This window comes from Durio zibethinus, chromosome 22 (assembly GCF_047325235.1).
Source record: "Durio zibethinus cultivar Kanyao isolate XHJ-2024 chromosome 22, ASM4732523v1, whole genome shotgun sequence".
NCBI lineage: Eukaryota > Viridiplantae > Streptophyta > Magnoliopsida > Malvales > Malvaceae > Durio > Durio zibethinus.
Window position 1 is genome coordinate 20,236,959 of NC_143183.1, and position 26,800 is coordinate 20,263,758.

General features: G+C 37.9%; 3 protein-coding genes across 6 annotated transcripts; all 3 read right to left on the bottom strand.

Annotated features, from left to right (window-relative positions):
- Nucleotides 1-243: 243 nt before the first annotated feature.
- LOC111306806 (Tetratricopeptide repeat (TPR)-like superfamily protein) lies at nucleotides 244-2,357 on the bottom strand. The gene has a single exon (XM_022904740.2). The coding sequence runs from the start codon at nucleotides 2,211-2,213 to the stop codon at nucleotides 327-329; it is 1,887 nt and encodes a 628-aa protein (XP_022760475.1). The 5' UTR covers nucleotides 2,214-2,357; the 3' UTR covers nucleotides 244-326.
- A 590-nt stretch (nucleotides 2,358-2,947) lies between these two features.
- Nucleotides 2,948-6,659, bottom strand: LOC111307162 (bifunctional 3-dehydroquinate dehydratase/shikimate dehydrogenase, chloroplastic-like). The gene is made up of 11 exons (XM_022905177.2): nucleotides 6,449-6,659; nucleotides 6,113-6,357; nucleotides 5,709-5,814; nucleotides 5,337-5,555; nucleotides 4,708-5,054; nucleotides 4,392-4,455; nucleotides 4,170-4,278; nucleotides 3,946-4,089; nucleotides 3,679-3,827; nucleotides 3,303-3,465; nucleotides 2,948-3,210 (listed from the first exon to the last, which is right to left on the bottom strand). The coding sequence occupies exons 2-11, from the start codon at nucleotides 6,310-6,312 to the stop codon at nucleotides 3,170-3,172; spliced, it is 1,542 nt and encodes a 513-aa protein (XP_022760912.2). The 5' UTR covers nucleotides 6,313-6,357; nucleotides 6,449-6,659; the 3' UTR covers nucleotides 2,948-3,169.
- A 461-nt stretch (nucleotides 6,660-7,120) lies between these two features.
- Nucleotides 7,121-26,777, bottom strand: LOC111306807 (uncharacterized). 4 transcript variants are annotated; one of them, XM_089751549.1, is made up of 34 exons: nucleotides 26,644-26,777; nucleotides 26,050-26,170; nucleotides 25,878-25,939; nucleotides 24,776-24,891; nucleotides 23,865-24,656; nucleotides 23,103-23,338; nucleotides 22,719-22,885; nucleotides 22,520-22,584; nucleotides 21,851-22,438; nucleotides 21,434-21,609; nucleotides 20,385-20,482; nucleotides 20,047-20,232; nucleotides 19,764-19,944; nucleotides 19,497-19,679; nucleotides 19,337-19,380; nucleotides 19,134-19,190; nucleotides 18,921-19,017; nucleotides 18,657-18,829; nucleotides 18,353-18,566; nucleotides 18,041-18,166; nucleotides 17,861-17,950; nucleotides 17,528-17,644; nucleotides 17,338-17,418; nucleotides 16,912-17,019; nucleotides 16,285-16,454; nucleotides 15,611-15,689; nucleotides 15,455-15,529; nucleotides 14,883-14,980; nucleotides 14,668-14,775; nucleotides 13,985-14,042; nucleotides 13,606-13,836; nucleotides 12,210-13,491; nucleotides 11,908-12,105; nucleotides 7,121-11,823 (listed from the first exon to the last, which is right to left on the bottom strand). In XM_089751549.1, exons 2-34 carry the CDS (start codon nucleotides 26,155-26,157, stop codon nucleotides 7,496-7,498), a joined length of 10,692 nt encoding a protein of 3,563 aa, XP_089607675.1. In that variant the 5' UTR covers nucleotides 26,158-26,170; nucleotides 26,644-26,777; the 3' UTR covers nucleotides 7,121-7,495. The 4 variants fall into 4 exon arrangements, with proteins under 4 accessions (XP_089607675.1, XP_022760478.2, XP_022760477.2 ...); XM_022904743.2 differs by having other exon boundaries at nucleotides 21,851-22,450; XM_022904742.2 differs by having other exon boundaries at nucleotides 7,121-12,105.
- Between the last annotated feature and the right edge of the window lie 23 nt (nucleotides 26,778-26,800).

Sequence of the window (26,800 nt, forward strand, 5' to 3'; positions counted from 1 at the left end):
TATATTTATGGTTACATTATACATTATTTAGCTCCATTAACTTACTGTTACATTAGTCAATCACTGAAACATTAGTTAGGTCAAGCTTGGATTGAGCTATGAGGCAGATTTAGTTGGAATGTAGCCAGGCTTGTGGACTTGTCATTGACTCATCAACTCTACCTACTTATGCATGTAAAGGAAAAGTATTCCTTTTGACCTTTGTACTGCTATGGAGGAATAATGGTTTGAGACTAAGAGATAAGAGGTTAGAAATGCTCTTTCATTCCAATGTAATGTAAATTGGTTTCTTCCAAGTGTAGGACAGAAAAATTATATAGATTGGTTCAAACTTCAAAATTAGAAAAGCATGGATTTCTCATTTCCAATTCAAGAGAGTTTAATAACTTACATAACTCTTCTGTATGAGGATGTGAAATGTTTCCTGCAACAAAAGCTGTCACCCTATTTTTCACTTCAATCCAACTATAACCAGGCATTTTCCTTACCCCTCGATCCACCATTGCTTTCCTGACAATCTCTGCTTCCTTCCACTGCCCACTAGCACAATACAAGTTGGACAATAACACATAACCCATATCTTTCCGAGCATCCAGAATGTGTAAACCGTCCCCTACACTAACCCCCATTCTGACATCCCCATGAATGGAACATGCTCCTAGCAACGCTTCGTATGAGCTGTTCTTAGTGTCGATTGTATCTTTTTCTGAGTATTTACCAGCCAACTCTTTTGCCTCTGCTAAATACCCACCCCGGCCCAGCATATCCACCATGCATGCTACATGATCTGTCTCATAGGTAAGCCCATAAACAGAGCCCATCAAATCAAAAAATAAACGACCTTTATCAATAAGGCCTGCATGGCTACAAGTCATCAACAAGCCAATGAAGGTAACTTTATCTGGTTTGATCCCATGTGCAACCATATCATCATAGAGCTCTAAAGCTTGGCTAGACAGCCCATGCATTCCAAATCCAAACAACATTGCATTCCAAGAGACCAAATCCTTCTCAAGAATATTGTTAAATGTACAGCTTGACCCTCTGATATCCCCGCATTTAGCATACATGTTAACCAGGCCATTGCCAACATAGACGTAGGCTTGAAAGCCATATCTAATCACACAACCATGGACCATTTTGCCAAACGCCAGTACTGCCAAACTTGAACACGCATGAAGTACAGCTACAAAGGTAAAATCATCCGGGCATATACAACTTCTCACCATCTGAACAAAGAAGCTAAGAGCTTGTTCTCCTTCCCCATTTCTTGCAAACCCTGCAATCATACTAGTCCACGAAATCACATTCTTCTCAGGTACACGCTGAAACACATTAAAGGCTTCACAGGTGTTCCCCATTTTTATATAACCGTCAATCATAGCATTCCAAGACACTTGACTGAGCAACCCTATAGATTCAAACTCCTTCATAGCAACATCCATGCAACCTAGTTTAGCATAAAAGCTCAGAATAGAATTCTTGGTTTCCACAGACAAGCTCCAACCGCTTTTAATAATAAGACCATGCACTGCATTTCCACATGCATATTCCAATGATTCAGTACACACAGTCATTAGAGAACTAAAAGTCCACTGATCAGGGCAACAACACAAACTCTCTCTCATATCTTTAAACAAATTAATACACACTTCAACCTCTCCGTATCGAGCAAGACCCGAAATCATACTATTCCAAGCAACTAACACCTTTGTCGGCATTCCATAAAAGGTTTCAAATGCAATATTAAACTGGCCAGAATTCACATAAGCATATAAAAGAGAGCACCAAGTTACATCATTTCTTTGACTTTGACCCATATCTTCGAACACTTTTCTTGCACTAGCGGGATCTAAGCATTTCCCGTACATATCAATAAGAGAATTATTAACAGGTAAAAAGGATTGGTAACCCAAAGCAATGATTAATGCGTGGAGTTTTGTTCCGTTTTGAAGTGAACCGAGGCCAGAACAAGCATTTAAAGTTGATGTGAAGGTGAAGTGGTCGGGCTTTGTGTTGGTAATTCTCATGAGGTGGAAAAGAGAGAGAGCATTTTTGTGAAGACCAATTTGAGAGTAGCTTGAAAGCATTGCGTTCCAAGTGACTGAGTCTTTTTGAGGCATTTCGTCGAACAGTTGGCGAGCGCTTGTGATAAGGCCGGACTTAGATAAAGACACGATCTTGGTCGTAAGTTGGTGCAGATTTGAAGGCATGTGTCATGTTTTGAAACCAAACGAGTTCTAAAAGTTGAAGTAAGCACTTAGACTTGGTTGATGCAATTTCAAACCATTGGAACTTGGTAGCAGATGTCGATCTCCAACTAGCGCTTCTTTCGGGTCTTTCAATTTTGATTTTCGGCTTGGGTTGTCTGTCTCTTTATCCAGAACATGCAAAAGGAAAGAATTTTTTGGAGTTTCTCGTTATCATATTGGGCCCGGGTTGCCTTTGCTTTCTTACTTTTTTTTCTTCTTTAGAAGATCACAAAAACTTTAACACTTTTCTCTTAACATATTTTTAATATATATTTTTCATTGTAGTTTCCTTTAGCAATTGAGGATTATATAGCCATTGAATTTAACATAGTAGGCATTACTCTTCTCATATAATAAAGCTTTAAATTTTAGAAGTTTAAAACTCGAGCCTTAGCCTTTGATTTTAACGAATGATACTAGATCTAACTCCGATTCGAATTTTCCATCTCTAATTATAAAAAAATTGAAAAAAGTTTGGATTTCTCTCTCTTGATTAGTCCAAAGAAAAGGCAAACGATGCATTTCATGTCAATGCCACAATTTGTGTGCCTTTTCTTTTTATATATTTGATGTCGATCAAATCCTAATCATTAAAATTAAAAATACAACACTACTTGATGTTTGGATGCTTGGAAAGTGCGAGTTTGCTATTATACGTCCCAGCTATAAAATTCAAAGGCAAGCATAGCTTATGGTTGTAGAACATCCTCAAAAATATGCTTTAGGAGGTACCATGAAATAAATAAACTTAAGTTCCCAAAAAATGGGTTATTGTATAATACTACAAGTACAATTAAAATAAATTGTCATTGCAATGCCCTCTCCAAGAAATGAATAGTAAAAGAAACCAGCAAACGAGAGATACCGAAGAACAGAAAAACTTGGCTGCACGTGAATGATTAGCCAAATAAACCTTGTTAGTACTTAGACATAGTCTTCCGAAACTGTTCCTTTGGCACTGCAGAGGCAATGAAAGAAAAAGGGAAAATGATGTGCAGAATCGTTTGAAAAGATGGTAAAATTATTATGTAACAGTTAGGTTATTCTTACCTGGCAAACCAGTGAATCGCTCAAACTGTTCATAGGCCTGGCAGATGAACATCTCCAATCCAGAAACAGTCATGGCTCCAGATTCTTCAGCTTCTCGTAAGAGTCGGGTTATTTTAGGGGTGTAAATGGCATCGAAAACCAGTGAATAGTATTTCAAAGCATCCTGCAAAACACATAAATTGCTTAATTCTCTCACGGGTGCATGTCTAGAAGTTTGGTGAACAGACCACTCAAGGCCTGCTAAGAGAGGAAGGACATTGCAAAGTCTCATTTCTCTATTGAGAAAAAGAAAAAACATGTTGAAGTGACTTCTGAAATTTTCAAATGAGGATGTGGCATTCATAAGAAACGAAAATTGCACGGAAAAGTGGTGAACCTTGGGAATCGGTGTTTCATCAATATTTGGCTGCATTCCAATGGATGTTGAGTTGGCAAGAATCATGCCTTCCTCCGGATGGAAATGAGCTAATTCAGCAAGAGACAAAGCATCTCCTCCAATTATGTCTGCAAGCTCTCTGGCTCTTTCTTCAAGTTACATAGATAAAATAAATAATAAATCTCAAATTACTACCAAAGCAAACCAGGAAAAATAGAAAGGAAAAAATCTTTGCTAGTATGCTTTACCAAGAAAAAGGAACCATACCGTAGGTGCGATTGGCAATTACAACTCTCGCTCCTTTTTGCTTTGCACCATAAGCAAGCGCCTTTCCAGCACCACCAGCACCAACAACTACAAACAGTTTACCAGCTAAGGGTGATCCAGTAGGACCGCTTATGTTGTATCTAGCTGTCAAGAAAAGATGGGGATAAAGAACTTTGACCAAAATAATCAATTGAAAACTACATAGTTTGAAAAGGACAACAAACCTCGTAGTCCATCCTCAATAGCAGAAATAGCACCGACATAGTCTGTATTGTAACCAAAAAACTTCCCATCACTTTGTCTCCTTATAATGCAATTAACAGCTCCTATGGACTGTGATATTTAATCAAAGACATTCATCAATCATGCATGGGAATGACACAAAGAAAATGCTCCACACCTCATAGTTGCAGAATCACAAACTCCATAGATGCAGTTGGAATTACCTTAGCAACTGGATCTACCTCATCACAGCACTTCACTGCAGCCTCCTTGTGAGGAATTGTACAGCTGCATGTGAAATAAAGCTATTCAAACACATTATTTAAGTATATAAATGCAGTGAGCCACTAAAGCAGATTCATTTTGGAACATAGGCTAAACTACATAAAACTTATACTCGATAAATCCCCTTGCCACTCTAACATCATGCCACATATGTTTAACTATTCTAGATTGGAGCTTGTTAAAAACAGTTCAAGAGCAATTATGTGACTATAATGAAGTTTTTAAGAAATGAAAATGTCCAACAGGGGAATGAACCTGAATCCAGCAAAATCAGTGGATGAGTAAGTCTGGAGAAACTTTGCTAAGTCATCCACTAACAAGTGGACATAGACCCCATTGAAACCAGCTGATTTGAAAGCTTCATTGTACAGCATAGGAGATTTGCTGTGACCAACAGGCTTCCCAATAATTCCATACACTTTAGTATCAGGACCTAACTGCCTGAAATTATACAGATTCAACAGATCTTTAATAGTTGGTTGACCAGGAGCTGAAACAACTCCTGCCTCAAGAGTTCCAAAAGTAAGATAGCCACCAAATTTTGCACAGAGAATCCGTGAAATCAACCCCCTCTCGCCCATAACCATTCCAATTATAGGAACCTGAAAAGTTCAACAATGAATGATACCAGTGAATTTAACCATACAAAGAATCTTGGAAATGACCCATTTGGTCACTCTCATCAGTATGCAAAAGTTTTGGCAAAGATTACTGAGCACTTTACCCTTACAGGAACAGCCTTAATCTAAAACCTATTACTTGCTTCACAATTCTTTGTTAACCCGGCATATAACAATTAAACCAGTCATTTTAAACAAAATGATAAAAGTAGAGGTTATAAGATACTATTTCATATTTATATTCATGGAACATATGCTTCTTACTTGAGAATGCACAGTTATTTGAAAAATGCGAGCCACATCAGTGATCTCCAAGGCTGTTGTTGCTATCTTTACTATATCTGCCCCAGTTGATTGTATTCTTGCAACAACGTTGCCAAGCTCCTCAACAGATGGAGTATTTTGATAGTTGTGAGAAGAAACTATAACTTTTATCTTTTCAGGCTTTTTTCCATCAATGGATTGTATGAAGTCATGAGCAACCTTCAGACAGAAGCAATAAATATTTGCATCACTATAGGTGCAGTAGAGTTACACAAAATAATTAGATATAAAAGATGTCATGTTTCAACCAATAGTAAGAGACAAGCACTATACAATTCAAGTTTTCTGAAGCTACATTTTAGTGAGAAAAACCTTAAACTCAACATCAATGTAGTCAGCCCCTAGCTCCATGGCTAATCGAAGTACATCTAATCGCTGTTTCTCATCACCATCATACTGACCACCTTCCCATACTGGTCTGTAACACAAATTTAGAAAAGATTCATAAATATAATTATTGATATTTACAAGTTAAGCAACCAAATACTTCAACAAAGAGTCAAGGAACAAGCTTGCAACAATAGGCAGATAGTCTGAAAGCTCCCGACACCCATCAATATTACAATTTATGAGCGATCCCAAATTGGGTAAAGGGGAAATCCCTCAAAAGAAAGAAAAAAATGAAGAAAAAAAAAAAACATTAAAAGTTGATTCAGACTAAAGCATTTAAGTTGTAAATTAAAAAAAGAAAAAAGAAAAAAAATCAATCTTGAAACCTGTAGGTGAAGAGTGTAGGCAAAGGGCATTCTTTGATTAAAACTTTGAGGTCCTGAGAAGGATTGAAACTCTTTAAAGTATCCAATCTAATTTCCACAAGATCAGCAGTACTAGCTTTAGCTTTGGCCATGTCAATGACCATCTTATCAATGGAATCAGCCATTATTGGAGCACAAATCAGTGTGGGATTCCTCCTCATTTCACCTCCACTTTCCCTTGTCGAGCCAGCAGAATATGAAACAAGCTGTTAAATTGAAACAGAAAACAATTAACAACCTTTCTTTGTTCACAATTTATCCAAAATGAATTCTAATGGAAAACGCAGGAAAGATTACCAGGGGGTTGAGAGTGTCCGTTTGGCGAAGTGGAGTTGACTGTGAGAAATGGAAGGAAGAAAGAGTTTGATAGTTTGGTGTTGGTCGGATAACTAGGCAGTTATATTTATACTTCGGGTCCAAATTGGTTGGTGGGACTGTGAAGTGTGAGGAACGATTCCATGATTTTTTTTTTCTTGGTGAATTTTACGTTTTGGTTGGTGAGGTCATTACGGCTGGTCAAAATCGACACAAGTTTAAATTAAAAATATATATATAAATAAATTTAATAAAAATTAAAAAATATATTTTTTTTTATATGATAAATTTGACACCATAAATTTTTATCATTTATACATATAAATTGGACGTAACATGAAAATTAGCAGAAATTTTCTAACTTGATTTTACTTTTTCTGACTACCATTATTGATTGGGGAAAAGATTGGTTGCGGGTGGGGAGTCTGGGATAATTGTAATGAATGAACAACGACTTCCTACCAGGAGTCAACTTCGAATGATTGGAGTTTCTGTTTTACTTTTGCTTTCCCAATCAAATACTGGATTAAGGTCCATAAAGACCAACGATAAAATAATAAAAATATTTCATATCCATATCAGTGAAAACTTGAGAAAAAACCCACCGGTCAGAGGCCCAAATCCTTGATATTTGTTTAATCCTCGATGAAAAAATGATTGCGAACATCCTGCCTTGATAATGTGTTATTTTATAATTCAACCATTACATTAAAAATAATTTTCTACCTTTCTACCCAAAATGAGTAGGTCGAAAAAATGGAGAAAAACAGTGAATATTAGCAAATGGTTGCTTCATTATACAGCTCAGCATTTCTCTCCAAATTCATTCAACCATTGGAAAGGCAAGTTGAGTAACCAACTATTTTCTAATGCTCAGGCTTATAACTCAAATGTAGAGCTCTTTACAACTAAGATAGGATTAGATAAACATCTACAAATTGGAAAAAATGATTCGGTGCGCCAATGAGAAGGGGATCAAAGGAATGATGCCTCTGACCATAAAACAACTCCAGCTTCATCCAAGTTAATCTATGCATTAGTTTCATCCACACCTGGTGAAGGGACTTTTGTTTCTGTGGAGTCTATTTCCATATTGGAGAAATCAGTACTTTCAGCCTTAGGCTGCTGAGAAGCTTCAACATCATCATCTTCCAGTGGCGGTGAAGGAGCTTTTGTTTCCATGGGCTCTATTTCCATATTTGAGACATCTGTGCTCTCAACCTTTGGCTGATGAGAAGCTTCAGCACCGACATTCAATTGGGGTGAAGGAACTTTTGTTTCTATGGGGTCTATTTTTATTTTGGAGACATCAGCATTTTCAACCTTAGGCTGCTGAGAAGCCTCCGCATGATCTTCTGATTGGAGCTCAGTTGTAACTTGATCGTTGTGTGTAAGCCCTGGATTGGCAGATGCGTCAGAGATGACTTGTGAGGAGGATGGTCCTTCGGTGGGATTTGACTCCAGATTGCAGGCCTCAACAATATCAACCTCAGACCTATGAACAAGCTCTTTATCATCAGAATCACCACATTGCAGTGAAGATGCCTGTGCGTCTGAGGAGTTTTGTCCAACAGTAGAAGCCTCAACATGGTAAGCCTCTATCTTCCTGATTCCTGGGAGCTCTTGAAATTGATCATCTAGAACAAGCTCTCCTTTAGGGGACTCCTTGGTGGTAACCTCTGATGAAGTTGCATGTGCTTCTGAGGGGTCAACTTTTGTGTTTCTAACCGGAACACTATCACCTTCACTACCTGCAACTCCTACTTGAAGATGCATTTTACTGTGATCTCCAGGAAAAAGCTCCATGCTGGATGGCACAGCTGCAATATCTTTCTCAATGGATGCTTCCATTTCCAAAGGGTCAACATCCCTGCCCACATGACCACCCCCTAAACTCTCAATTCCCACAGAGGGCTTCACCTTACCATGATCCCCAGGTTCAAAATCTACATTAGCAGATTCAGAAGCAACATCCTTCAGAGAAGGTGCTGGTTGTTCAGAGGGGCCTACTTCCTCATTGCTAACATCAACAGAGTTATCATCTCCCCTTTCAAGAGCCGATGGCTGTTGCAACTCATCATCTTTACGCATAAGTTCTATATTAGTAGATTCAGAAGCAACCAAGTGGATGGGGTCTGACACCAAGTCCCTCGTATTTTTACTCCCACTAGATGGACCATCCACATTATCAGAAGCCTCGTGCAAAATGTTATTGTTGCCTGCTGCCATATCAGGTACTACAGGAGCAATGGAAGGATCATCGGACTTTGGGGAAACTTCTGGACCACCAAAAATGACTTCACCACGGGATTCAGAAGCTGCAGCTACTGGGTAATGATCACTAAGAGCATGAGATTTAGTTGAAATACTGAGAGCCTCGAGGCTTCCTCTCTCGGTGGCAGAGGTTTGTAAAGACTCTTCCAAAGAAGGTTCTGTTTCCTTTCCCAATTTATTCTCAGTAATAGCAGGAGGCTCCACCATGCCTGAATGAAGAGGACTTGCAGAAAAATTTGAAGTCACAGGAGGAACATCATCAACATCAGGTTTTGCAGACATTCCAGCACTTCCAAGGTTTTCAAAATCGAAGGCAGAAGCTTTTGGAGATGATTTCAGAGAATGCTCTGCTTCAAATTTAGAATTATTCTCAACCATGGCAGGTACCTCCACTGTGCCTGACTTATCTGGATAAGGCTCTGATTCACATTCAGAATTGTTCTTAACCATAGCAGGTGCATCCACTGTGCCTGATTTATCTGGGGGCTCTGATTCATATTCAGAATTGTTCTCAACCATACCTGGTGTGTCCAACGTACCTGACATATCTGGACAGGTAACATCATGCAATTTGATGGCATTCAGAGCACCTTCAGCACTTTCAACATTGATAGAAGAACATTTTAAAGACTCTCTTGTAAAAGGTTCTGTGCTGTTTTCAGATGGAATTGCAGTTGGATCAGGAAGGCTTCCAGCAATTGAATGGTCTGTACTCAAAGGAACTACTGCATTCATTCCAGAATAGTCACAAGCAACACTGGCCTTTGAAAAACTAATATCAAGCGGAGATGAATTTGAAAATTCCAAAGAAGCTTTTTTGTTGTCTTCAGAGCTGGCCACATTAGGTTCCATCAAAACAGAAGTAGGTGGGACCGCTCCAGAAGGATTACACGCATCTCTGGCATTTATAGAGTCTATGGTGGATTTAAGGTTACCAGTGTCATAACGAGTCACTTCCAGAGAGTCTTCTGAAGAGATCACTGTTTTGTTTTCACAACTATTACAATTCAACTGCTGAAGGTCTATTTGATTGCTAGAGGGCCCAACAGTAAGATCAGAGCTATCTCCATTAGGACTCTTTGATCTCTGGGAAGCAAAAGCTTCTTTATCGTTAGCACTAAGATGAACTTTACAATCAACCTCCATGATGTTCTCGGTTATTGAGATTTCACAGGAATCCTGTCTGGAATCTGACTTGTTCTCAGGGCCACTAGCAGCCTGGCACTGAGGTACTGAACAAGCACTTTCTGTGATAAGGGTCATAACCACAACAGGACTTTTCTCCTCTGACTCATTTGCACCCGCATCTGTCCTGGACTGTTCAATATTCTTGTCCTGTAAAATATCAGAAACAGGAATTGCTATTTCCAAAGGTCGCATAGCTGACTCAGATGATTGTCTTTCTGAGGATTTAACTTCTGTATCGCAAACTTCAACATAATCACCCTTAGTAGTTTCAACTCCCGCAGACAGTTGCTTACCACCATCAACTTCTGGAGCAGGATATTTACTGGCTGATTCAGCAGTAAACTCTTTCAGAGAGGGCACTTCTGTCTCAGAGGGACATAATTCCATATTGTGAAACTCAACACCATTACCCTCCCTATCTTTAACCAACAAGGATTGTTGCAAGGCCCCACCATCTCGAGGAACAAGCTCTATATCAGTAGATTCAGTTGTAATAGATAGAACAGGTTCAGGTACAGGGTGACCCTTAGAGTCACTGCCATCAGCTTGACCATCCACATCGCAATTGTCAACAGAAGCCTCATTCAAAGTAGCAGTCTCACGAGCCGGAGCTGTGTCTTCATCCATAAAACAAGCTCCAAGATTGTTTGAGTTTTCTGAAGCTTCTGGACCTTCAACAACAATGACTTCTGTAGAGCATCCCGTAACTATAGAAGCCATGTCTGACTTGTCAAAGGATAAGCCACTCAAATAAACAGCAGATTGATCTGAAACCAATGTTTCTGCAGGAATATCATTAAGACCAATGCTTCTAGTATTTCCATCAGAAGCTCTAGTCATACCAGGGCTTTCTTTTTTGGTTTCAGAATCATTAATAGAAGGCACCACCATACCTGACACAGACAAAACCATTCTGGAATTATAACCAGTATTATCAGTTTTGGGAGCTTCTTTAAAAGCAGGCTCTATGTTGGTTTTATCACTCTCAGCAGTTTGAGGCAGGTCCATTATATGGAGAGAGTCCAGTTGAACTCTAGAACCTACTTGATCACCACCAGGAGCAGGAGTTCCTTGAGACACATCTTTCTTTTCACTAGCATTTAGGGGGCATGTACCATAAACCTCCATATTAGTATCTGTAATTGAATTTTCATTTGGAATCTGTCTTGTATTTGTAATGTTGTCTGACCCAGTATGGGTCTTGCATTCTGGTTTTAAAGAATCAGCTCTCTGAACAGGGGCATTAACCACAAGAGATGCAGTGCCCTCCAGTTCTTTTGCATCAGCTTCAATCTTAAATTGCTTTTTACTTTTTTCTGTTGGAACATCACAAGTTGGAGCAGCTTTTTCATGAGATGGTATGCTCACAGCTGATTTACCACCTAAACTTTGGTTCTGGACTACCTCCTCAAAAACCTTGCTTGATAATGGAGCAGTAGGAGTATTCCTGCCCTCACTCCCAGCAGGTTCGCCAACTTTAGTTTTTGACGAGCAGGTTTCGGAGAAAATCTCCTTCATCACTCGTGCAACATCATTTACATCAGCAGTCTGAATTCGACTAAATGCATGAATTGCATTAGTCACTTTTCTCTTTGAATCATGACTGACTGAAGCACCAGGAGAATGAACTTCAGATGCATATACCTGAGTGTCATTGACCAGTTCATGAGGGCCAGAATCTTGATTGCTCTTCCCTGCAGTAGCTTTATTGACCAATAAATCCTTTGATTTATTCTGGGGCTGACAATTTACTTTCAAGTCTTGGTCAGATGAAGCATCAGGAATTGCAGGTTTCCTTCCTCTACGCCTAGGTGCTTCTGCCCTATTAGTGGTCTTACGACCTGGCCTTTTACTTTGAACAGATTCAGTAGGACAGGAAGGGACTGACTGAGGTGCTGAAGCAACAGAAGCATAAGTTGGAAAAGGCTGAGAGCTCAGAGTAATCTTTGCAACAGGACTAGGGATGGTTTTATAGGCACCTTCTAAAGGATTTGGTGTAGGCAAAGACATCGTAGCACTAGCAACTGAAGATACAGGTATAACAGGTACAGCACCACCTTGGTTACCACATACCTCGCCAGACATAGCTTTTTGAGAACAGCATTCAGGTGAAACCTCCAAAATCCCAGAAGCCTTCTCTTTCACATCAGCATTTTGAATTTGTCCCACAGCAGGCCCTGCAAAAAGTCTCTGATATTGAGTGTACAACATAATAGCCATTGAACAAATTATTAAAGGATGCATCAATTTCATCCAGATTATAAAAATGCAATGTTCTTACCAAGGGTTATGGTAGTACTATTATGCACTTCCTGTGAGTTTTCAGGTTGCTTGCTTTGAGATAAATTATTATGTTCAGTAGAATGTTTATCCTGACCAGTTACTACAGCAGGTGCATTAGTTCCTTGTGCATGCTCTTGAGTAACCTTTGTTGGATTAATAGCCTCATTTTCTTGATTGCCTCTCATTGCAATGACTTTATTTGGTGATACATCTGCAGATTTATCCTGTGCTTGTGGATTCAATTTTGAATGCTCACCAGCCGAAACATCCAGAGCAGTGCCTGATATTTGCACCTGTTTCCTTCCCCTACGCCGAGGTGTTCCTACTCCACTCTGAGCCTTTCGGCCTTGGTCTTTAACTTGGACAGGTACAGTAGCACAAGGAGCTGATTGAGCAATTGCGGCACCAAGGGAAGTAGGAATTGAATGAGAGTTTAAACTAACCACTGCATCAGCAGGGTGATTGGTTCCACTAGTACAATCCACACCAGAAGAAATAGGTAAAGGCTTGGTGCACTCAGCCATAGGAACACTGGAAACACCCGGAACAGTACCACTTATAGCAACAGCTTGATTATCTGGTGGATTAATTGATTTAGTCTGACATTGTTCACTTGGTTCAGGAGCAGGACCAGCTAAACCATCAACGGTAGGGTTGAAAGCTGGTTCTTGTTTCTTTCCCCTCCGACGAGGTGCTTGTCCTCCAGTTTGAGCCCTTTGACCTTGTCCTTTTGACTGCACTGGTGGAGAGAATCCAGGTGGGCTAGATTGAACAGGAGTAGCAGAAACAGAGGGTGTATTTGGCTGCAAGTTAGGAGAAACTCTTGTCCTATTATGAAGATCCAGAGCAGGGGATGCTGATGAGCTAGAATCTGCTCCTTTCTGTAACCTGACATTCACTTTACTGGCTCCAGAAGGTGCTGAGAGCACTGGTGTAGAGGGAGATTTATCTGCAGTTGCTCTTCTTGGCCTTCCACGGCCCCGTTTAGATGGTGGTGTTGCATCTTTGTTCTGCTGCTGTGGCTGATGTGCAGGCTCCACCAGAAGTGGTTGTGGTAGTTGGGGAGGTTGAGGTGGAGGTGGAGGTAGAGGTGAAGGTGAAGGTGAAGGTGAAGGTGAAGGTGGAGGATTAGGTTCGATGCCACTAATAGTCCCCATTGAAGCAACTTTTGGCAGGTTCCCCTCAATAGCTTCTTCCTTCAATTTGGGGGATTCAGGTGAGTCAACTTGACAAATTTTTTCAAACTCCTCCTCTGTCCATTGCTCTTCATATGAGCGCACCTAATACAACAAAAATTTAAGATTACTATAAATTAAAGTTCATACTTGATTAGAAAGGCAGCTGCAACACTGAGCACAAAAATTTTTTTAAAAAAAAAGTAGAAGATAACAAACCTCTCTCGCTCGTTTGCCCCTCCCATACTGCTGAGTATCAAGACCACCAAGAGATTCACCTTTTCGTTTTACCCCAACATTAGGCTGTGCCCCAGTCTTTGGTACGTCATACAAGTTCATTGCTTCATAAAATTCTTTCAAGTCATCATCTGTAACAAGGCGAGATGGTAAAGGAGGTAGAGGCTTGGAGCCATCCATCCCTGATCCCAATACCAACTTTTTCCACTTTGCCTGCATGGCCATTATAAAAAAATAAAGTAAAAAAAAAAAAAAAACCTGGCATCAAAATGGCAGTAAAGCAACAGGCCAGCATGTTTGTTGCTTTATGCTGCACATGATCAATGGATAAAGTGCATGTCTAAGAGACTTGTACACGTACCATCTCTTCTTCCCGCCTTTGTTTATCAACTGACTCAAATACATCAATCTCAGACTCACTGTATCAGAGAGAAATGCAAAAGAAAATATTAATATAAAAAATCATGCCAGTAACTAGAGGCTCATAAATATTATTAGAAAGTAAATTGAAAGTTAAATTACGGCATAACAATAAAATGCAGTGATTTCCAACTAGAAATTGCCTAGAGCTACGGATGGCAGCCCACCTGTACCCGACAGGTTCCGACCCAACTCGACCCGACTTCTTAGGGTCGTTTTTTTTAATCAAGTTTTGGGTCAGGTCGGGTCGGGACATGTAATAGCAAAAAAAATCAGAGTCGGGTTTTAAGCAAACCCGCCCCGCCCCAGCCCGACCCGATATATATAATTATTTGTTTATTTAGTTTTATATTTATATATTTTTATACTTATTTAATTTTATATTTATATTAAAAATAATATTTTATTAATTTTAGGTCGGGTTAGGTTCAGGTTCAGGTATAAAAAATAAATTAAAAAGGGATCGGGTCAGGTTCGGGGCAAACAAAAACCTACCCCAACCCGACCCATTGCCATCCCTACCTAGAGCACAGAAAGCTGACTGCTCAAAATCTGTTATCTATATCAGGAATCCTTCAGCAGTCAAATACAGACACATAAATAAGATCAAATATAAAAACATACCTGCGGGCCAAGAGGTCATTTAGAACATCATCATCTAACACTGGGGCAGCTTCCTCTTTCTTACACTCCCGCAGGAGGGACTCTAAGTACTCCCTACGGTCTTCAGCACTGTCAATAAAATCACAGCAATTTCCTCAAGAACATGAGCCTAAACCCTCTTGAATCTGCTTGTGCTCTATGCATTAAACTACATCTCAACAAACATCCCAATTTACCTTGTATTATTGTCAAAGAAACCAGCAGTGATACTCTGATTAGCAACTCCCAATTTGTGTTCAGCAGCAGCTCTGACTTGTTCTTCAACAGTTTGAACCTTATCACCGCAAATATAATCAAACACAATTCAAGGTACAACAACACAACCCAATGAAATAGGAAAAGATGAATCTTATAGTAGTCATAAAACTCATTAGAAAAAAGCTTATGTGGGAAAACACTTATTTACAGTTAGTTGTAATCTTGTGATCTTGTAATCTATATATTTATATTTGTATCTCTAGAATTAAGTATTTGCATCCCTAAAATTAAGGACAAAAAATTAAGATAGATAATCCCTCAATTATAGGATCAGTTTTAGGAAGATTTAGTTTCCTAATTTACCCACTAGTTAGTTGTATATAAACCTAAAGTGCTTGTATAATTCTTTATGAGCAGTTTTACTCTTACTTTTCCACACAGCTTTATTTTTTAGTTTTTCCACAGCTTGTTACTATAAAAAACTCATAATAACTTTAGAAAACAAAAAGGTACTTGATCCCAAACAATAATTAGGTGAATAGGAACATACTGTTTCGAAACGTAAAACAAGGACATCCTTCTTCTGGCCAATCCGATGAGCTCTTGCTTGGGCTTGCAGGTCAACCTAACAAGGACCAACAAAAAAATAAAAAATTAAAACCAATGTCAAAAGAAACTATCAAATAAATGTAACTTTCTATACAACCTGAGGATTCCAGTCAGTGTCAAATATGATCACAGTATCAGCAGCTTGAAGATTTACTCCAACACCACCAGCCCGAATACTGACAATAATGATAAATAATCAGAACTACAAGACTATTTAATCAGTAGTAAAACAACAGACATACACACAACCTAACAACCAGTAATTGATGAGGCAAGGAGTCCCAGTCTCATACTACACTCTTCCAGTAGATTAAATTCTTTTCAACCTCCCAAAATTGAGAAAATATTTGCCAGAAGTGAAAGGGTAATTTCCAACAGTGGGGTTTGCAGGTGTAATTTTCAAAAAAATTGTCGAAAAATTAACTTCAAGTTCAAAAGGATGCCTAGTACATATTAGCTATCCAAATTTAAATTCCTGATCCCCTTTAATGTCTCAACCCTACCATATATTATCCCCCAGGACATAACTAGTATAAAAGAAATTATAATAACATGACTGAGTTTCAATAAACTTCTAAACTAGAATTTTCCCTCCTTACTCCTCTAAACACTCTAATCCCTTGTCTCAATCCCGAAAGAAATTCTCTTTTAAAAAGCCAGTGCATAGATGAGCTTTTCTTTCTTTCTTTCTTTTTTTTTTTTTGTAGAATGGGTACACTTTATCCATGACCTTTTTATTTTTGCAGGTAAGGACTTAGGAGACAAAATTACCTGAGCAAAAATATGAAAAAGGGGGAACCTTGTTGATTAAACTTATCAATTAGCGCACCACGATCATTTCCAGATGTATGCCCATCCAACCGAAGGTAGCGATACTGTTTAAAGGTGAGATAGTCTTCCATAACATCAAGTAGCCTAGTCATCGTGGAAAAGAAAAGAACCTACAAATTTCAAATTAAAGGAGTGAATCTTCAATGAATTGATCTTCAAAACAAAACTATAAATATTTACAAACATTCATTAAAGAAGGAAGAAATGTGAAGGTTCTTGCATAGAAAATTACAGATGGTCATGTTAAACTGCTTCTTATGCATTCCACCAAGATTGAAAAGAACGAAGAGGGCTTAATCTAGAAATGCCAAATACTATCAATGGCACCGTGATCTCGAATGAAGAGGAACGAAACAAACAGAAAATGAAGCACAACCAAAAAACACCACAAGATTTCTAGAATATACCAACAATATTAATCAATAACATTTAGTACAAAGGAAAAGACACCCAATTCAGCATTAGCAATTTTTATGCAAACAAACTATTATGGTACCACAATGGATCAAAAGGCACCTGCTAGAACTTATTAGATCTTAGAATAACTGAATAAGAAGATTTGCCTACCCGATGATCAGTTGCCTTCAACTTGGGGAGTAATCGATCCAACATCTCAAGCTTTCCACAAAGCCTAATAATTGGTGGCAAATAATGCTGTGGTATTAAACTATCAACCTACAAAAATTGATCCAAAAGTTAGGTTTCTACTTGTAGAGGCAAAATTTATACCAGCCAACTATGAATACCCCTACTTTGCTACAAGTGTACCCATATTGTCTTCAACTATTGAGTGTTCCAACTTATCAACTTATCATGGAAAATGACAAAAAGAAAAATTAAAACACTAATGATTTGTTCCAAAATTAATTACATAAAGGAGATAAAAGGTCTATAGGAAGCCTCAGAAAAGAGACCATCCTATTCTTTCTTATCCTTTATCTTCCAGAATTCTTTACCAAAAGCAAAGCATCAGTAAATAAGAAAAGAGCATGCCTCCTCCGCATGAAGCTGGCTGAGATATGGATGATTGCATATATTACGAAGCTCCATAACAGAGTTGTGCACCGATCGAGCCTGCAAAATAAGAAAGATCAGAATTAACAACAGTAAATGTCTAAAATAGTGATGTGATTAGAGTTTAACTTTGCATGTCAATAAATGAGAACCAAATGTCCTATAAAACCTTTGGATTTCCAATTGCACCAAGATTTTCTTCAACCCTCTTCATCAAAAGTTTCTGATAAGCAGAAGCTTCACATCTTACAAGCCTCTCAATCTTCTCAGGAAGTTCATTTTCGACCTGCCAAAAGAAATAAGAGGATGCAAGACAATTAGCATACTAGAATTTTTTGAGCATCTTGATACCATACAAAACAATGACTACAAAACATTGTGCCCTTACCATTTCGTAAAGGCTAAGTTAAGTATTGGTTTATGATGAGACACTAAAACAAGCAAAGACAATCAGATTCAATTAAAAAATGATCCCTACCATAATATCCCAGTTAATACAAACCTTATGTTTCAGCCTTCGAAGTACAAAAGGTCGAAGAACTTGGTGGAGACGGTTTATGATCAACAAATTTTCCTCCTCAGATAGCAGGGCCTTGTCAAAAATAACCAGCATAAGCACATAATTTTGATGATAATGGAGAAAATAATTTCGGTAGCTAGATGGTAGAAGTTCACTACTTACTTCATCAGCAGAATTATCACCATTACTCTCAAATGGTTTATTGAACCACTGAGAAAAATCCTCTGATGAATTAAATATATTAGGCAACAAGAAATTGAGCAGTGCCCACAACTCCTCAAGATTGTTCTACCAAAAAAAAAAAAAAAAAGATAAGTTAAAACTTAGTCATTACATTGCATCAACCCCAAAAACTAAAAAAGCAGCAGGAAATACATCTGGTTCACCGACAAAGAAGTGACAAAATAGATCCATTACAAATGTTAAATGAAAAAATATATATTAAAAGAACATCTGAAGAAAATTATCTGTAACCTGTAGTGGTGTTCCGGTCAACAGCAATCTGTGAGAGCTTTGATAGTGCTTTAAATCCGCATTCAACTTGCAAGAAGCATTCTTTATCCGATGACCTTCATCAATTACAATATAGTGCCAGTGAATTTTGCTCAGTTTTGGTCTATCATGCTTGTTCATTAGATACTCATATGTTGTCAGGAGAATGTTGAATTTCTGATGTACAATCCTCTCCCTGCACCAGAATGGATAACCAGGCTTACATACATTCTAAAACAACAAAATGAGATAAGAAAGGTTTTTATTCATGTCTGCACATCATTACTTGAATAATCTACGCCTCTCTTCCGGAGGCCCGGCATAAACAATTTTGTGTATCTCAGGGGCCCAGAAATTGATTTCTGACTCCCATCCAGGCAGAACTGAAGATGGGACAACCACTAAAAATGGTCCTCTGTCATTTTTGGTTTCCATTAGGTAGCAAATAAGAGAAATAACCTACAAAAACATATAATATTACGAATGTAAAAGTTTGACAAGAAATTACAAAATAGACCGCAATCAAGAGAAGATTCAGAACCACCAGTACCTGAACAGTTTTCCCAAGGCCCATTTCATCAGCAAGAATGCCATTCAGATGATTATTGTAGAGTGAAACCAGCCACCTAAGGCCATTCATCTGGTACCTGGACATCAAAAATACAATTTTAAGAAATTTCAAACAAGAGAATGAACACAGCATTCCCTGTGCCAGCCCTTCCCAAAAAACATATATTGTTGGCAAAGTTTATATTTTACTCACTCTCTTAATTTTCCACCCTTAAGAAAAGTTGGTTGCTCACTGATGCTTTCTTTTATGCTGCAAAAACAGTTTTACTGGTGAAACTTTAAGCAACTACAAATAATTTAATTAAGAAAAGAATTTTGATACAAAATGACTTCAAGACATCCAAAGTTTCATTGATTAAAAAAAAGCAGGAGAAAAATAAGCAATGTCTACAATACCTATGAGCCATCATGTAGTACTTTTCATTGCTTTCCATATAATGCTGCAGAGCAGATTAATGATAAGAAAAATTCAAAATTTAAAAAATGAATGAGTAAAAGCTTGTAGAAAAGGAAAGAGAGGAAGCAACTCCAGAAAATGCAAAAGAAAAATACTTGCCTTTGCCTCGTCTTCATTCTCAATAGCAGTGTCATTCTCAACAACAATTGCAGTTCGCATCTCATCCACATCATTCTCAAAGCAGCTTGCCATAGCCTTTGCACCCTGTAACTTGGACCCAAGTTTCTGAAGATATTTCTCTGTTTCTTTCAATAGTTGTTTAACACGATCTGATTTAGCATCCTGTAAAATATCAAGGATAATATTCAATAAGAATACATAAGATGAAACACTTGGACTGCTAAAGGCTAGTAAGCTTGAGCTAACCTGAACCATTCGCAAATAACCCTCCACATCATTGATTTTGAGCAAGTTAATCTTCTCACGCTGAATTCTGTCAATCTTTTCACGATGTATACGCTCCTTTCTCTTATGGAACTCCTTCACATATTTATTGAAACCTTTCCATCGTTCTCTCCTAATTTTAAACACATCATCCAGCCTTTCTCTGGGGTTTCAATTTACCAAGCAAGTTAGGATTTAGATTTATTTACAACAACCACATAAGACAAAGGCATTTAATGGAAAGAAGAAGCAAAGTGGTAAATACTTGTGAACTTCTATCTCACTGAAAAACTCCTTCTGCCTCTCACGAATTCTCTTTTGTCGCTCTTCTTTCATTTTCTGCTCATATTTTTCAAGTTGTTTTATCCTTCTACCATGTCTATGTTTCTTGTATGATTTCAGGCGTTCCATATCATTTGTAATTGGTTTGAAAAAGTCATTCAGAAAATCACTGCCAAAATTTAAGAAGAAAATGTCAAATGAAAAATCATAAGAAAATCAGGAAACAGCCAAAACCTACTTAGCTACGACCTTGGTAACAACAAACCAAGATAAGAAATACAAAAGATAATAACTTGAGGGAAAATTTTAAAAGCCAATTACCTGCGCAGGCGACGTTGGAGCTCTAATAATTGGAGTTTCTTCAATTCTATAACACTTTTGGTTTTTGCAGATATATTTTCAGATGAGCTCACATTTTCCTGCATGTGAATGCATTAGTTGCAAAAACATGTCCACATGCAATGCTAAATCCATAATCAAACCATGGATTTCTTTGACCTCCCTAGTATGGGGAAACATGATACAAGTTCCGCGAAAAAATGAAAGAACCCCTTTGTTCTTAAAAAGATATAAGTTTCAACACATATGTTGGGCAGTAGAAAATAACAACATCACAGGTATCAGGAAATGCATAAACAATGAGCTCCTAATAACACAGTTCAATGAGGAAAAAAAATTCAGATGAATGGACAATGTCAATAAACTCAAGAGAGTGCAAAATCCTTGTTTGGCTGATTTACCTACAAGTTATTGTACCATCCAGGAGCTTCTTACTCAATTATTCCAACGCACCAAAAGACCAATTTTACTCAGGTTTGCAAGCTTAAGTACTAAAAAACCCATTTCTAGCCAATAAGATGGCTTTACCCAAATTTTAAGGATGAATTCCTTTTACTATCTTGGTCACAGACTCTGGTGCAACATTACTCTAAATCTAACGCCAACTACAAAGCCATTCAGTTTGCTTTCACAAAAAGAAAGACTTGGGAAAGAAAGAAGACCTCCAAAACTTTTTGGTTGGAGAGGAAATGAAGTACATAAACTAAAAGTGGAAAGTTCTTTTATTAGCAGAATAGAAAATATGTGGTGCTCTTTCTACTTAAAGCTAACTTTCTACTCCAATTCTCACTCATTCCAATGAAAATTTTCAGGTTAATTTTACAAACTTTCTTCCGCTTTTGTTATTCATACAAAATTTGCAGATAGAAGGAGACACTTTTTCTTTTCCTTTCTATAGCAATGCACAAATATTAGAGCGAATAATAATTATATCCTTAACAATCTTGCAGGATGGCTTTAGAGATAAATCAGAAAGAAAAATAAGGTTATAACCAGGTATTAAGAACTTGAGAAGAAAGTTCATAACAAACCTTTAATTTGGTGAAACAAGTAACCATTCTTTGCTTTGTTTTTTGCTGCTTTAGAAACCACTTCTGCTCAGCTAAAAGCTTCTGTTTCTGCAAATCATTAATCCATCTCTCCAACATAGTGTGCTTTGGAGAAGGCAATGAATCAGTTGACACAGATTTATCTTCCTCATCTTGCTCTGTGGTAAAACAGACATCATTTCTTAGCATGTCATTAATAGGAATAACTTTGTACCCAATTGGGATTAAACTAGTTTGAAATTCAGAGAATTTTTTATCCTCTGCACCATAACCGCCACATCACAAAAGTTGACATCATTAAATCTAAAATGCTTAAAGATTATCATCTGTTCCAACTATATCAATAGATAAGAAGATAAGTGGCCATTAGCGAAAAGGATATGGATTCAGTAACATTACCGGGACTTTGAAACTGAGAAGGAGCAGTATCTTTTCTCTCTAGCACCAAATCATGCTGGACTGCAGCAGCTCGCAAAGATGCCCTGGAAACCTCATTATGACAGCCAATTCCAGACCAGCCCATCATTTCAGGGTTCACCTGTGTATTTGCACCCATCACAGAAGAAGCTAGATCAGCCTTTCCAACCTGCAGATGGTCATTCTCCATGCTATCCACAGGGTTACTAACAGTAAAGCCACCCTTTGTAGAAGCAGAGTCAGGCTGTCGAAACATTATAGTTGAATATGCCTGTGGTTCCACTGTCTCTTGGTTCTGAATTTCAGCCTCTGTCTTCCTTGTAGCTAGAATATGTTTCCTTTCATCCACAATTGCTGGAAGATCAAAAGGTGGGCCATTATTCTCCTCCACTCTTAGTTTTTCTGCTTCTTTTGACAAGGAATCAGCCTCTGGGAATCTTCCAGTAGATGTGGAGCCTGAAGGTGCATTAGTCATCCTTCCAAACGGCATTGCAACTTCAGATATGCTACTTGGCTCATTGGAAGTCTGTGCTTTGCCTCTATGGTCATTCAGCTCTTTGCGAGGGCCATCTGTATTGCCAACTGATGATTACCAAGTAAATGGATATTGAAAATGAAATTTGCAAAACAAATAAATAATTAAAAGCCAACCTTCTTTAGGAAATATGTTTCCAAGCGCAATTTCAAGATGCAGCTTCTTTGGCATCAACCCATTTCTGCAAGCGGACAACCGCAAGTTATACAGAAAAAAAAAAAAAAAAAAGGATAAACAACAGACCACGACAAAGATTCTTATCACCTACAACCCCATCACAAATAGTAGCATATATTGCAAGAAATTAGTACAAACCTGAAAGCTAAAAATACAAGGCACTGGGCTCTAAGCTGTTTCAGATGTTGTTCCTTGAAGGGCATGCCAGAGATTGTGGCAGATTGGGAGACAGGAGACTTTCCCATATCTCTTGGTGCTGTGGCTCTAAGCATGGTCATTTCTGAGGTACTATTTTGCCTGCCAACCTAAAAAAGAAAACAACATAAAATGCCAGCAAATTCAGTACACAAATCAACGACACTCAAAGCAACATATTCAGAAGTAGTCCAAGTCTAATCATCACATCCCATTCCTCCCAAAAGGGCCATAATTGAGCCCCAAAAATGGCATTGTTATTCTCATTATTGAAGTCATGGTGACTTAAAGAGAAGATGCATGGAAAGTAAAAACCACAATGATTACCTGAGCTATCTTATTTGCATCTGCTAACATATTTGAACTTCCTCTATCATGTTCCAAAACTTTTCCAGCAGAAAGTGTTGCAGACAACCCATCAGGGCTTCCTGCAGAACCTTTGGATAATCCATGCTTCTGACTCTCAGAGCCACTAAATTGGCCTGAACCTGGGAACACTAGTTCTCCTGCAGGATATGTGTTAGATGTGGCAGGCAGCCCTCCTTGAACCTTCCCAAAACCACCTGAAAGTTAGACAGCATGAAAAATGTGATAATTATTCATCACAGACAAGATGATCTCCATTATACAAAATGTCCAAGCTTAGTCAAAATTGTTAGTTCCCTTCCCTCTATGGCTTGCTACCAACAAGAAAATGAGCCATTCTCAAATATCTTTACTCAATGAGAGGGGCAGGGGGAGAGGTTTACATTTGAGTGGGCCAGGTCAAAAAATACAAACATGATCCAAGATGCTTAATAATGTAGTCCGCAATCAAGACCAAAATGGGTCCTGGATATATTTAAAATTCAATAAACCTTTATCAGAACCCAAAAAAAAAAAAAAAGAAAGAGGAAAAGGGAAACTAATAAAGGATCTCATCAAGAAACAGATTCTCTAACTCAGACAATCTGATGCTAAGGTCTCTTTCTCCTTTTTGCCTAAATAAAACTGAAAAAACAAACCCAGGCTATTCAACCCATGCCAATTAAAAAATCTTACAAACAAACAGAAGTTCTTTCCATTTTACAATCTAGACTCAATACTCACCTGGTACAAGAGATGCATGCATTGACTGCTGAGATGCAATTTCTGCTGTCATGTTGCCAGAAACAACATTTGGGGAAAACCTGTGAAGTTGAGATCTGTCAAAGGGTAACCCCGCCTTGTTTTGATTCCATACACCACCTCTGGAGGAAAAACCATCATGTGCACCAGGAAGTCCCCCTTGCTGCTGTCCAGGAGCATTTTGAGTGGAAGAAACTTCCACTTCTTCAGGATACTTTGAACTAGGAGCACGTGACATCAAATTGTTAATGTTTGTTGAATCCACTAGGTTTTCTGTTATATTCTGACCATCCTGTCTACCTCTAAGCATTGATCTCATAGTACCAGGTAAGGATGGAAAATGCTCCATTTGGCCACTATTTGGGACCATATTGTAGTTAGCAGGGCCAGATGGTTCAGCCTTATTCATCTTCCCTTTCCTTGGATCAATCACAGCATTACGAGAATCAAGTTGCTGGGAATTGTCAAAATTTGTTTCCAATGGTGATGATGAATCACCCCTCTTTCGCTTAGTCGCAGCCTTTTTACAATCATTTTGACTCATTTGTTTGTCTTGTGATTGTGAGTTAGCAGAGCGCGTATCCAAACTAGATGGGCTTTCATGATCAAAAGACTGACTACCCCTATGAGTTCCAGCTCCTTGATAATACTCATGTCCAGCAATGCTTGGGCCAAACAGTGGCCTGCTGGATGAAAATGGATCAAATTTAGGCATCTCATTGTGGGCCAGTCCTGCTTTAGAATCTTTTGGAACTGCAACAGCCTGAGAAGATCCTGAACAAAAGAGTCTCATTTATAATCGGTTAGTTCAGTTTGCCACTTAAGGACGAGGACACATTTATAAAATGATTCTCCATAAGAAGCTAAATAAAGTTTGATTAACAGCAATTTACCAGCATATTGTCCCGATGCAGAATCTACTGTTTGAGACCCAGCAGTTTGAGGAAGCCGTGATGACTTCAAAGCCTCAAGATCAAGACCATGTCGATTGATAACAGTCTCCATTGCCCTAAATAAAGAAAATTACATCAGAGAAAGCAGCAGAAGCTTCCAGGGAAAGGGTGGACATCCTCAATGAAAATTTGACTTAAATAAAGATCTATATCTTTGAATAGTAAGTTCTATACTCCATTGCAACCATAGAGATATTAAGAAGAAGAAATAAAAGTTAACACAATAGTTAAATAAGCCAGAAAACAAATGCAAAAGGCAGATATATCCAAGTACATGGACAGAGATATTAAATAAAGAAAAATAAATAAAAACTGGAGCATGAGGATTTATAAAGTTGCAATCTGAATTTTAGGTGAGAGTAACTTTATTGCAGCTCAGAATACTTTAATTCAAGCTAGGAAATTTAACCAAGTAGTCTGGAGTAAAATATATAAAGTTAAACAGCAACTGTCACATGTATGAACAAAGCCAAATTTAAACTCCAATTTCTACTTTAATTCAAGCACATGTTGCTTAGTAAAATATTAAACATAGCTCTATCCAGAAGAAAAAAGCAAAAACAGCTTCGTTTGGGGCAAAAGAGGATGGACCAAAGTAAAACACCATGTTTTAACTGAGACCAATTTAACTTATGTCCAACCATATGCATGGTAGCGCAATTAATGCCCTGATAACAGAAGGGATTACACTCTTAGTCAAAGGTGTCTAACAATTGCATGACTACCTCAATTGTGATGAAAATAGTTCCACCTGTCATTTCACTATTTATAAAAGGAATATAAGGCTCTACCATCCTTTTAAAGGCAACCAAAACTAAAATTCAAGGGTCAATTGATAATCAAATCAAACAGTGCGCAGTCAACCAAATTTATTTATTAGATCCACTATTATCTGAATTAACTCAATGTGCTAATTTGCAATCTCCATGGAGATGAAAATAACTTGGGCAAATTCTCTCCCCAAGTTACAAAACCCGACAGTCTTTTAATAAGAACTCTTAATGAAAATCAAAACATGACAGATAAGTCAAAAATACTTCACCTTGATATTACTTGAAACGGCATTGAATGTTCCTTCCCACTAGATTTCATGTGTTGCAATATCTAAAACACTCATGGATAATAAAAATTAGCATCCATATAAATGGTATTAAAATTTAGAGCTAACTAGTGCACAATAAAAACAACTTAATTGTCCAAAAAACTATGCATACCACATAAAGTTTTGTTGCCAGCTTCGCTGGCTCATCTTTAGAATCTTGAATGAGTTTGTGCAAAAACTTCGCCGCCTCCAACTCAACATTATGTGAAGAAGACGCCATCTCCTCCTATGAACTGTAAAATCAACAGCCAATAAGCAAGTAAGAATTTCTCAGTCCCAGCTCCCAACTTACCAGATTTAATCTCTACTTTTTCATACCAAATTTGCCCTTAGATAACAAGAGAAATTTCCAACACTTATCTAATTGCTTAGTCTTATCAAATTTTTGATTCAATATATAATCACAATCAGGATGAAAATCGATAAATCAAAACAACCAAAATACGGATAATAAGCAGAGACTTAAAATTTCCCACTTCAGTAACCTCGTTTTCATGGAAGCAAAGCATGTCTAAAATTAAGCTGAAAATCAGTAAATTAATGTCCAAAACTATCTTATCCCACACAGCAATGCTAATTACTTAACAGTTTGTTTGTTTCTCGAGAATGAATGCTCTTTTTCGCGGAAAATTTATTTTAGCGGCGAACAAAAAAAAGAAACCCTAAGCAACTAAATAATGATGAGAGAAAAGAAGAAAAAAATTACCTGATCGGAGATCGAAGAATTAGAGGTCAGCTACATAGAGAGAGTGACTCAGATGTGAAACTTCTTTAATAAAGGAAAATAAAAGGAAAAAAAATGGAGTTTTGGTTTTGCAGGAATCAGAAGAAAGGAAGCGTAAACAGCATGCTCTCCAAACACG

Coding starts and splice junctions, on each gene's coding strand:
- LOC111306806 (XM_022904740.2), bottom strand. CDS start 2,213: ATGCCTTCAAATCTGCACCAACTTACGACCAAGATCGTGTCTTTATCT.
- LOC111307162 (XM_022905177.2), bottom strand. CDS start 6,312: ATGAGGAGGAATCCCACACTGATTTGTGCTCCAATAATGGCTGATTCC. Junction 4,090..4,169: donor TATTGAGGATGGACTACGAG/GTTTGTTGTCCT, acceptor TTTTCTTGACAG/CTAGATACAACATAAGCGGT. Junction 3,211..3,302: donor GCGATTCACTGGTTTGCCAG/GTAAGAATAACC, acceptor TTGCCTCTGCAG/TGCCAAAGGAACAGTTTCGG.
- LOC111306807 (XM_022904741.2), bottom strand. CDS start 26,157: ATGGCGTCTTCTTCACATAATGTTGAGTTGGAGGCGGCGAAGTTTTTG. Junction 19,018..19,133: donor AAGGGTGGAAAATTAAGAGA/GTGAGTAAAATA, acceptor TTTGATGTCCAG/GTACCAGATGAATGGCCTTA. Junction 14,776..14,882: donor TTCTTTGACAATAATACAAG/GTAAATTGGGAT, acceptor TTTTATTGACAG/TGCTGAAGACCGTAGGGAGT.